The following is an 11141-nucleotide window of genomic DNA, read 5'->3' as shown; positions in this document are numbered from 1 at the left end:
ACATGGCTGTGCAGGACACACTCTCTACCATCCTTGCACAGTCTGGAACCCATACGGCACTTCAGGGGCACAGTTTGGGACGTTGGAGCAGCTATCGTTGGACAGCCAATCTCATCTGAGCCATCATGGCAATGAGCGCGTCCATCACAAACGAGGCTCCTATCAATACATTTCCTCCTGTCGTTACACCGGAACTCACCTGGGAGACACACATAAGAGGGACGATGAAGGTTAAGAGGGTTTAAGGGGTTTTCTGGGTGGCAAAGCAGTATCAAATATCAGAACACCTTAATATATCTACCTCGGTTTGGGCATTTAGTAATGCAGGACTCCTCATCAAAACCATCAGGGCAGTCTTTCAATGTGTCACACAGCTGAGTTTGGGAGATGCACAAAGTTGAGCCCCGACACCTCACTGATGGACTAGTACAGGTCTGAGCCAGAGTTGGCAGGACAGGAGGAAGGGCCTTGTTAGAATCTAGGAGAGAGGTTACATTAGATTAATTTAAAGAGACTCTCCTCATCCTGATGTACCAACTGTCCAAGTAGTCAGCAGTGTCTCACCACAGCCTTCCTCATCAGAGCCATCCGAACAGTCTCTCTCTCGTCACAGAGGAAGGTTTCTGGGATACAGCGGCTATTGTTGTCACAGCGATGTCTGCAGCTCTTGGTGGGCTTGAAGCAGTCCATTTCATCAGAACGGTCCTGGCACTGTGCCTTCCCATCACACATCTGCTGCTGGTCGATACACTTCTTCCCATGAGCACACTGGAACTGACCTGAGGTAGGAACCAATGAGCATACTGGAACTGAGCTGAGCTAACAACCAATGAGCACACTGGAACTGACCTAAGGACATTGATGAATGGATGGATTTGTGCTGAAACTGGCCACTTGTGATTAAACACATTACACCAGATCAAGAGGTGAACTTCTGACCTGCTTTGCAGAGGAGCTCACAGTCCTGTTCATCTGATCCATCCTTACAGTCCACTTCTCCATCACAAACATGGCTGTGCAGGACACACTCTCTACCATCCTTGCACAGTCTGGAACCCATACGGCACTTCAGGGGCGCAGTTTGGGATGTTGGAGCAGCTATCGTTGGACAGCCAATCTCATCTGAGCCATCATGGCAATGAGCGCGTCCATCACAAACCAGACTCCTCTCAATACATTTCCTCCTGTCCTTACACCGGAACTCACCTGGGAGACACACATAAGAGGGACCATGAAGAAAGGTTAAGAGGATTTAAGGGGTTTTCTGGGTGGCAAAAGCAGTATCAAATATCAGAATGCATTAATATATCTACCTCGGTTTGGACATTTAGTAATGCAGGACTCCTCATCAAAACCATCAGGGCAGTCTCTCAATGTGTCACACAGCTGAGTTTGGGAGATGCACAAAGTAGAGCCCCCACCTCACTGATGGACTGGTACAGACTGGCTGAGCAGGAAGAATATCTGGAACGGTTGTAGTTGAGCCAAATAAGCTGTAGTAAGTGGAACTGGAGATTCTGTAGGCAGAGTATTACCAAGATAATGGACAAGCCTTTTACACTCTACCCAGAACAAGTCTAATGAAGCGTTAGTTTCCCCAAAACAATTCAGGACAAAGGGTTAGACTGTAGGTAACATGTCTCACCTGCTAATATACAATCTAGTAAACATTTTCCAACTGTCAAATCACATTTTATTTGTCAGATACACATGGTTAGCAGATGTTATTGCGAGTGTAGCGAAATGCTTGTGCTTCTAGTTCCGACCCTGCAGTAATATACAAGAAATCTAACAATTTCACAACAACTACCTTATTCATTCCTTTACACTTGTGTGTGTATAAGAATATGTACATAAAAATATATGAATGAACGATGGCCGAACAGCATAGGCAAGATGCAGTAGATGGTATAGAGTACAGTATGTACATATGAGAAGAGTAATGTAAACATTATATAAAGTGGTATTGTTTAAAGTGGCTAGTGATACATTTATTACATCAATCTCTCATTATTAAAGTGGCTAGAGATGAGTCAGTATGTTGGCAGCAGCCACTCAATGTTAGTGATGGCGATTTAACAGTGATGGCCTTGAGACAGAAGCTGTTTTTCAGTCTCTCAGTCCCCCGCTTTGATGCACCTGTACTGACCTCGCCCTCTGGAGGATAGCTGGTTGAACAGGAAGTGGCTCGGGTGGTTGTTGTCCTTGATATTTTTGGCCTTCCTGTGACATCGGGTGGTGTAGTTGTCCTGGAGGGCAGGTAGTTTGCCCCAGTGATGCGTTGTGCAGAGCTCACTACCCTCTGGAGAGCCTTACGGTTGTGGGCGGAGCAGTTGCCGTACGAGGCAACAGCCCGACAGGATGCTCTCGATTGTGCATCTGTAAAAGTTTGTGAGTGTGTTTGGTGACAAGCCAAATTTCTTCAGCCTCCTGAGGTTGAAGAGGCGCTGCTGCGCCTTCACCATGCTGTCTGTGTGGGTGGACCATTTCAGTTTGTCCGTGATGTGTACGCCAAGGAACTTATCTTCCCCACCTTCTCCACGACGTGGATAGGGGCTCCTCTGTCTGCCGTTTCCTGAAGTCCACGATCCTCTCCTTTGTTTTGTTGACCTCGAGTGTGAGGTTATTTTCCTGACCACACTCCGAGGGCCTTCACCTCCTCCCTGTAGCCAGGCCGTCTCGTCGTTGTTGGCAATCAAGCCTACCACTGTAGTGTCGTCTGCAAACATGATGATTGAGTTGGAGGCGGGCATGGCCACCCAGTCATGGGTGAACAGGAGAGGGCTGAGAACGCACCCTTGTGGGGCCCCAGTGTTGAGGATCAGGGGTGGAGATGTTACCTACCCTCACCACGTGGGGGCGGCCCGTCAGGAATTCCAGGACCCAGTTTCACAGGGCGGGGTCGAGACCCAGGGTCTCGAGCTTAATGACGAGTTTGGAGGGTACTATGATGTTAAATGCTGAGCTGTAGTCGATGAACAGCATTCTTACATAGGTATTCCTCTTGTCCAGATGGGTTAGGGCAGTGCGATTGGGGCCGTCTGTGGACCTATTGGGGCGGTAAGCAAATTGGAGTAGGTCTAGGGTGTCAGGTAGGGTGGTGGTGATATGGTCCTTGATTAGTCTCTCAAAGCACGGAAGTGAGTGTTACGAAGCGGATAGTCATTTAGCTCAGTTACCTTAGCTTTCTTGGGAACAGGAACAATGGTGGCCCTCTTGAAGCATGTGGGAACAGCAGACTGGGATAAGGATTGATTGAATATGTCCGTAAACACACCAGCCAGCTGGTCTGCGCATGCTCTGAGGACGCGGCTGGGGATGCCGTCTGGGCCGGCAGGCTTGCGAGGGTTAACACGTTTAAATGTCTTACTCGTTAGCTGCAGTGAAGGAGAGCCCACAGGTTTTGGTAGTGGGCCGTGTCAGTGGCACTGTCTCGTCCTCAAAGCGAGCAAAGTTGTTTAGTTTGTCTGGGAGCAAGACATCGTGGTCCGCGACGTGGCTGGTTTTCCTTTTTGTAGTCTGACTGTAGACCATGTCACATACCTCTCGTGTCTGAGCCGTTGAATTGCAACTCTACTTTCTCTCTATACTGACGCTTAGCTTGTTTGATTGCCTTGAGGGAATAGCTACACTGTGTATTCGGTCATGTTTCTGGTCACCTTGCCCCGATTAAAAGCAGTGGTTCGTGCTTTCAGTTTTGCGAATGCTGCCATCAATCCACGGTTTCTGGTTGGGCAAGGTTTTAATAGACCCTGTGGGTACAACATCACCGATGCACTTGCTAATCAACTTTTTTGGTGCGTGTGCAGTTTATAAGGTACTCATTTAAAAATATATATGATTATTGTTGCAGATGTACAGTTTGTGTAGATAGTAACATGTACTATAAATAACCTTTTCTGCACATTAGTTGTCGATTTTGACAGGATATTCATCTATATGTGTAGTCAACAGGAGGCAGCGACGGCATCATTTTTTACTTACGTTTTAGGAATATAATTTAAACTTTCAACATTCATTTCGAATGGTATTGTACTTACTCAGTAAAAACTGAATGAGTCCCAAAGCGTGCTGAGTCTTAATCATTTTGATATACCCCTGCCTATTCAGTGAGCCATCATTTAAGATTCATACAAAAACATTACCAGAATATTGATGTCTTGACTTTGTCTAAGGTAACGTTAGCAAAATTAGGTAAATTGACAATGCACACTTTCTTTAACTGCAATGTTAATATGCATTACATGGCATTGTAGATTTGAGATGTCTTTTGACCTAATGTTCAACGCTTTCAGACAATGTGCTTATTCGCGATAAAAAATGCGCACTAAAATTTCAAAACGATTAACTTACATTAACTGATTAACTCTGACAGCCCTACAAAAACATTGTATAACCTTTTGTCACATTGTTGACCGTGTACTGCAAGTGGCAGTTCTGTCCGGCTCCCCATTTTTGGGACGTCATGCCAATTTATAAACACCGTCAGACACTTAGTCGATTTAGAAAACGTCCCGACTGACCAAAGTGGAACCACAGTCAGAAATCAACTCACCACCACAGTCCTGTTCATCTGATCCATCCTTACAATCCTCCTCTCCATCACAAACATGGCTATGCAGGACACACTCTCTCCCATCCTTGCACTGTCTGGAACCCATACGGCACTTCAGGGGCGCAGTTTGGGACGTTGGAGCAGCTATCGTTGGACAGCCAATCTCATCTGAGCCATCATGGCAATGAGCGCGTCCATCACAAACGAGGCTCCTCTCAATACATTTCCTCCTGTCGTTACACCGGAACTCACCTGGGAGACACACATAAGAGGGACGATGAAGAAAGGTTAAGAGGGTTTAAGGGGTTTTCTGGGTGGCAAAGCAGTATCAAATATCAGAACACCTTAATATATCTACCTCGGTTTGGGCATTTAGTAATGCAGGACTCCTCATCAAAACCATCAGGGCAGTCTTTCAATGTGTCACACAGCTGAGTTTGGGAGATGCACAAAGTTGAGCCCCGACACCTCACTGATGGACTAGTACAGGTCTGAGCCAGAGTTGGCAGGACAGGAGGAAGGGCCTTGTTAGAATCTAGGGAGAGAGGTTACATTAGATTAATTTAAAGAGACTCTCCTCATCCTGATGTACCAACTGTCCAAGTAGTCAGCAGTGTCTCACCACAGCCTTCCTCATCAGAGCCATCCGAACAGTCTCTCTCTCCGTCACAGAGGAAGGTTTCTGGGATACAGCGGCTATTGTTGTCACAGCGATGCCTGCAGCTCTTGGTGGGCTTGAAGCAGTCCATTTCATCAGAACGGTCCTGGCACTGTGCCTTCCCATCACACATCTGCTGCTGGTCGATACACTTCTTCCCATGAGCACACTGGAACTGACCTGAGGTAGGAACCAATGAGCATACTGGAACTGAGCTGAGCTAACAACCAATGAGCACACTGGAACTGACCTAAGGACATTGATGAATGGATGGATTTGTGCTGAAACTGGCCACTTGTGATTAAACACATTACACCAGATCAAGAGGTGAACTTCTGACCTGCTTTTGCAGAGGAGCTCACAGTCCTGTTCATCTGATCCATCCTTACAGTCCACTTCTCCATCACAAACATGGCTGTGCAGGACACACTCTCTACCATCCTTGCACAGTCTGGAACCCATACGGCACTTCAGGGGCGCAGTTTGGGATGTTGGAGCAGCTATCGTTGGACAGCCAATCTCATCTGAGCCATCATGGCAATGAGCGCGTCCATCACAAACCAGACTCCTCTCAATACATTTCCTCCTGTCCTTACACCGGAACTCACCTGGGAGACACATAAGAGGGACCATGAAGAAAGGTTAAGAGGATTTAAGGGGTTTTCTGGGTGGCAAAGCAGTATCAAATATCAGAATGCATTAATATATCTACCTCGGTTTGGACATTTAGTAATGCAGGACTCCTCATCAAAACCATCAGGGCAGTCTCTCAATGTGTCACACAGCTGAGTTTGGGAGATGCACAAAGTTGAGCCCGACACCTCACTGATGGACTGGTACAGACTGGCTGAGCAGGAAGAATATCTGGAACGGTTGTAGTTGGAGCCAAATAAGCTGTAGTAAGTGGAACTGGAGATTCTGTAGGGAGAGAGTATTACCAAGATAATGGACAAGCCTTTTACACTCTACCCAGAACAAGTCTAATGAAGCGTTAGTTTCCCCAAAACAATTCAGGACAAAGGGTTAGACTGTAGGTAACATGTCTCACCTGCTAATATACAATCTAGTAAACATTTTCCAACTGTCAAATCACATTTTATTTGTCAGATACACATGGTTAGCAGATGTTATTGCGAGTGTAGCGAAATGCTTGTGCTTCTAGTTCCGACCCTGCAGTAATATACAAGAAATCTAACAATTTCACAACAACTACCTTATTCATTCCTTTACACTTGTGTGTATAAGAATATGTACATAAAAATATATGAATGAACGATGGCCGAACAGCATAGGCAAGATGCAGTAGATGGTATAGAGTACAGTATGTACATATGAGAAGAGTAATGTAAACATTATATAAAGTGGTATTGTTTAAAGTGGCTAGTGATACATTTATTACATCAATCTCTCATTATTAAAGTGGCTAGAGATGAGTCAGTATGTTGGCAGCAGCCACTCAATGTTAGTGATGGCGATTTAACAGTGATGGCCTTGAGACAGAAGCTGTTTTTCAGTCTCTCAGTCCCCGCTTTGATGCACCTGTACTGACCTCGCCCTCTGGAGGATAGCTGGTTGAACAGGAAGTGGCTCGGGTGGTTGTTGTCCTTGATATTTTTGGCCTTCCTGTGACATCGGGTGGTGTAGTTGTCCTGGAGGGCAGGTAGTTTGCCCCAGTGATGCGTTGTGCAGAGCTCACTACCCTCTGGAGAGCCTTACGGTTGTGGGCGGAGCAGTTGCCGTACGAGGCAACAGCCCGACAGGATGCTCTCGATTGTGCATCTGTAAAAGTTTGTGAGTGTGTTTGGTGACAAGCCAAATTTCTTCAGCCTCCTGAGGTTGAAGAGGCGCTGCTGCGCCTTCACCATGCTGTCTGTGTGGGTGGACCATTTCAGTTTGTCCGTGATGTGTACGCCAAGGAACTTATCTTCCCACCTTCTCCACGACGTGGATAGGGGGCTCCTCTGTCTGCCGTTTCCTGAAGTCCACGATCCTCTCCTTTGTTTTGTTGACCTCGAGTGTGAGGTTATTTTCCTGACCACACTCCGAGGGCCTTCACCTCCTCCCTGTAGGCCGTCTCGTCGTTGTTGGCAATCAAGCCTACCACTGTAGTGTCGTCTGCAAACATGATGATTGAGTTGGAGGCGGGCATGGCCACCCAGTCATGGGTGAACAGGAGAGGGCTGAGAACGCACCCTTGTGGGGCCCCAGTGTTGAGGATCAGGGGGGTGGAGATGTTACCTACCCTCACCACGTGGGGGCGGCCCGTCAGGAATTCCAGGACCCAGTTTCACAGGGCGGGGTCGAGACCCAGGGTCTCGAGCTTAATGACGAGTTTGGAGGGTACTATGATGTTAAATGCTGAGCTGTAGTCGATGAACAGCATTCTTACATAGGTATTCCTCTTGTCCAGATGGGTTAGGCAGTGCGATTGCGTCTGTCTGTGGACCTATTGGGGCGGTAAGCAAATTGGAGTAGGTCTAGGGTGTCAGGTAGGGTGGTGGTGATATGGTCCTTGATTAGTCTCTCAAAGCACGGAAGTGAGTGTTACGAAGCGGATAGTCATTTAGCTCAGTTACCTTAGCTTTCTTGGGAACAGGAACAATGGTGGCCCTCTTGAAGCATGTGGGAACAGCAGACTGGGATAAGGATTGATTGAATATGTCCGTAAACACACCAGCCAGCTGGTCTGCGCATGCTCTGAGGACGCGGCTGGGGATGCCGTCTGGGCCGGCAGGCTTGCGAGGGTTAACACGTTTAAATGTCTTACTCGCGTTAGCTGCAGTGAAGGAGAGCCCACAGGTTTTGGTAGTGGGCCGTGTCAGTGGCACTGTCTCGTCCTCAAAGCGAGCAAAGTTGTTTAGTTTGTCTGGGAGCAAGACATCGTGGTCCGCGACGTGGCTGGTTTTCCTTTTGTAGTCTGACTGTAGACCATGTCACATACCTCTCGTGTCTGAGCCGTTGAATTGCAACTCTACTTTCTCTCTATACTGACGCTTAGCTTGTTTGATTGCCTTGGAGGGAATAGCTACACTGTGTATTCGGTCATGTTTCTGGTCACCTTGCCCCGATTAAAAGCAGTGGTTCGTGCTTTCAGTTTTGCGAATGCTGCCATCAATCCACGGTTTCTGGTTGGGCAAGGTTTTAATAGACCCTGTGGGTACAACATCACCGATGCACTTGCTAATCAACTTTTTTTGGTGCGTGTGCAGTTTATAAGGTACTCATTTAAAAATATATATGATTATTGTTGCAGATGTACAGTTTGTGTAGATAGTAACATGTACTATAAATAACCTTTTCTGCACATTAGTTGTCGATTTTGACAGGATATTCATCTATATGTGTAGTCAACAGGAGGCAGCGACGGCATCATTTTTTACTTACGTTTTAGGAATATAATTTAAACTTTCAACATTCATTTCGAATGGTATTGTACTTACTCAGTAAAAACTGCTGAATGAGTCCCAAAGCGTGCTGAGTCTTAATCATTTTGATATACCCCCCTGCCTATTCAGTGAGCCATCATTTAAGATTCATACAAAAAACATTACCAGAATATTGATGTCTTGACTTTGTCTAAGGTAACGGTTAGCAAAATTAGGTAAATTGACAATGCACACTTTCTTTAACTGCAATGTTAATATGCATTACATGGCATTGTAGATTTGAGATGTCTTTTGACCTAATGTTCAACGCTTTCAGACAATGTGCTTATTCGCGATAAAAAAAATGCGCACTAAAATTTCAAAACGATTAACTTACATTAACTGATTAACTCTGACAGCCCTACAAAAACATTGTATAACCTTTGTCACATTGTTGACCGTGTACTGCAAGTGGCAGTTCTGTCCGGCTCCCCATTTTTGGGACGTCATGCCAATTTATAAACACCGTCAGACACTTAGTCGATTTAGAAAACGTCCCGACTGACCAAAGTGGAACCACAGTCAGAAATCAACTCACCACCACAGTCCTGTTCATCTGATCCATCCTTACAATCCTCCTCTCCATCACAAACATGGCTATGCAGGACACACTCTCTCCCATCCTTGCACTGTCTGGAACCCATACGGCACTTCAGGGGCGCAGTTTGGGACGTTGGAGCAGCTATCGTTGGACAGCCAATCTCATCTGAGCCATCATGGCAATGAGCGCGTCCATCACAAACGAGGCTCCTCTCAATACATTTCCTCCTGTCGTTACACCGGAACTCACCTGGGAGACACACATAAGAGGGACGATGAAGAAAGGTTAAGAGGGTTTAAGGGGTTTTCTGGGTGGCAAAGCAGTATCAAATATCAGAACACCTTAATATATCTACCTCGGTTTGGGCATTTAGTAATGCAGGACTCCTCATCAAAACCATCAGGGCAGTCTTTCAATGTGTCACACAGCTGAGTTTGGGAGATGCACAAAGTTGAGCCCCGACACCTCACTGATGGACTAGTACAGGTCTGAGCCAGAGTTGGCAGGACAGGAGGAAGGGCCTTGTTAGAATCTAGGGAGAGAGGTTACATTAGATTAATTTAAAGAGACTCTCCTCATCCTGATGTACCAACTGTCCAAGTAGTCAGCAGTGTCTCACCACAGCCTTCCTCATCAGAGCCATCCGAACAGTCTCTCTCTCCGTCACAGAGGAAGGTTTCTGGGATACAGCGGCTATTGTTGTCACAGCGATGCCTGCAGCTCTTGGTGGGCTTGAAGCAGTCCATTTCATCAGAACGGTCCTGGCACTGTGCCTTCCCATCACACATCTGCTGCTGGTCGATACACTTCTTCCCATGAGCACACTGGAACTGACCTGAGGTAGGAACCAATGAGCATACTGGAACTGAGCTGAGCTAACAACCAATGAGCACACTGGAACTGACCTAAGGACATTGATGAATGGATGGATTTGTGCTGAAACTGGCCACTTGTGATTAAACACATTACACCAGATCAAGAGGTGAACTTCTGACCTGCTTTGCAGAGGAGCTCACAGTCCTGTTCATCTGATCCATCCTTACAGTCCACTTCTCCATCACAAACATGGCTGTGCAGGACACACTCTCTACCATCCTTGCACAGTCTGGAACCCATACGGCACTTCAGGGGCGCAGTTTGGGATGTTGGAGCAGCTATCGTTGGACAGCCAATCTCATCTGAGCCATCATGGCAATGAGCGCGTCCATCACAAACCAGACTCCTCTCAATACATTTCCTCCTGTCCTTACACCGGAACTCACCTGGGAGACACACATAAGAGGGACCATGAAGAAAGGTTAAGAGGATTTAAGGGGTTTTCTGGGTGGCAAAGCAGTATCAAATATCAGAATGCATTAATATATCTACCTCGGTTTGGACATTTAGTAATGCAGGACTCCTCATCAAAACCATCAGGGCAGTCTCTCAATGTGTCACACAGCTGAGTTTGGGAGATGCACAAAGTTGAGCCCCGACACCTCACTGATGGACTGGTACAGACTGGCTGAGCAGGAAGAATATCTGGAACGGTTGTAGTTGGAGCCAAATAAGCTGTAGTAAGTGGAACTGGAGATTCTGTAGGGAGAGAGTATTACCAAGATAATGGACAAGCCTTTTACACTCTACCCAGAACAAGTCTAATGAAGCGTTAGTTTCCCCAAAACAATTCAGGACAAAGGGTTAGACTGTAGGTAACATGTCTCACCTGCTAATATACAATCTAGTAAACATTTTCCAACTGTCAAATCACATTTTATTTGTCAGATACACATGGTTAGCAGATGTTATTGCGAGTGTAGCGAAATGCTTGTGCTTCTAGTTCCGACCCTGCAGTAATATACAAGAAATCTAACAATTTCACAACAACTACCTTATTCATTCCTTTACACTTGTGTGTGTATAAGAATATGTACATAAAAATATATGAATGAACGATGGCCGAACAGCATAGGCAAGATGCAG

The 11141-nt window shown here is 46.3% G+C and overlaps 2 protein-coding genes and 1 long non-coding RNA gene across 5 annotated transcripts in view; all 3 read right to left on the bottom strand.

The window, feature by feature from the left end:
- Positions 1 to 7: 7 nt before the first annotated feature.
- LOC135563086 (uncharacterized) lies at positions 8 to 607 on the bottom strand. Its single transcript, XR_010460295.1, has 3 exons — positions 565 to 607; positions 302 to 478; positions 8 to 199 (listed from the first exon to the last, which is right to left on the bottom strand). It is a non-coding gene; the product is annotated as an uncharacterized LOC135563086 (long non-coding RNA).
- Positions 608 to 919: 312 nt separating this feature from the next.
- On the bottom strand, positions 920 to 5653 carry LOC135563137 (low-density lipoprotein receptor-like). The gene is made up of 6 exons (XM_065006115.1): positions 5554 to 5653; positions 5178 to 5393; positions 4914 to 5090; positions 4556 to 4807; positions 1449 to 1517; positions 920 to 1206 (listed from the first exon to the last, which is right to left on the bottom strand). Exons 1-6 carry the CDS (start codon positions 5651 to 5653, stop codon positions 920 to 922), a joined length of 1101 nt encoding a protein of 366 aa, XP_064862187.1.
- LOC135563085 (low-density lipoprotein receptor-related protein 1B-like) overlaps positions 5565 to 11141 on the bottom strand; it is a 25337-nt gene continuing 19760 nt past the window's right edge. Inside the window, exons 11-17 of one of the 3 annotated variants that reach the window (XM_065006034.1) lie at positions 10548 to 10754; positions 10175 to 10441; positions 9799 to 10014; positions 9535 to 9711; positions 9177 to 9428; positions 5926 to 6077; positions 5565 to 5821 (exon numbers count right to left, since the gene is read on the bottom strand). In XM_065006034.1, coding sequence (XP_064862106.1) covers positions 5983 to 6077; positions 9177 to 9428; positions 9535 to 9711; positions 9799 to 10014; positions 10175 to 10441; positions 10548 to 10754 — 1214 coding nt within the window. In that variant the 3' untranslated portion in view covers positions 5565 to 5821; positions 5926 to 5982. Of the gene's footprint in view, positions 5822 to 5925; positions 6132 to 9176; positions 9429 to 9534; positions 9712 to 9798; positions 10015 to 10174; positions 10442 to 10547; positions 10755 to 11141 lie in introns of all 3 variants that reach the window. The other 2 variants (XM_065006035.1, XM_065006033.1) reach the window with 2 other exon arrangements.

The sequence above is a fragment of the Oncorhynchus nerka genome, linkage group LG20 (genome assembly GCF_034236695.1).
Source record: "Oncorhynchus nerka isolate Pitt River linkage group LG20, Oner_Uvic_2.0, whole genome shotgun sequence".
NCBI lineage: Eukaryota > Metazoa > Chordata > Actinopteri > Salmoniformes > Salmonidae > Oncorhynchus > Oncorhynchus nerka.
The sequence above is the reverse complement of the archived record's forward strand: the minus strand, read 5'-3'. Positions and strand labels throughout refer to the sequence as shown.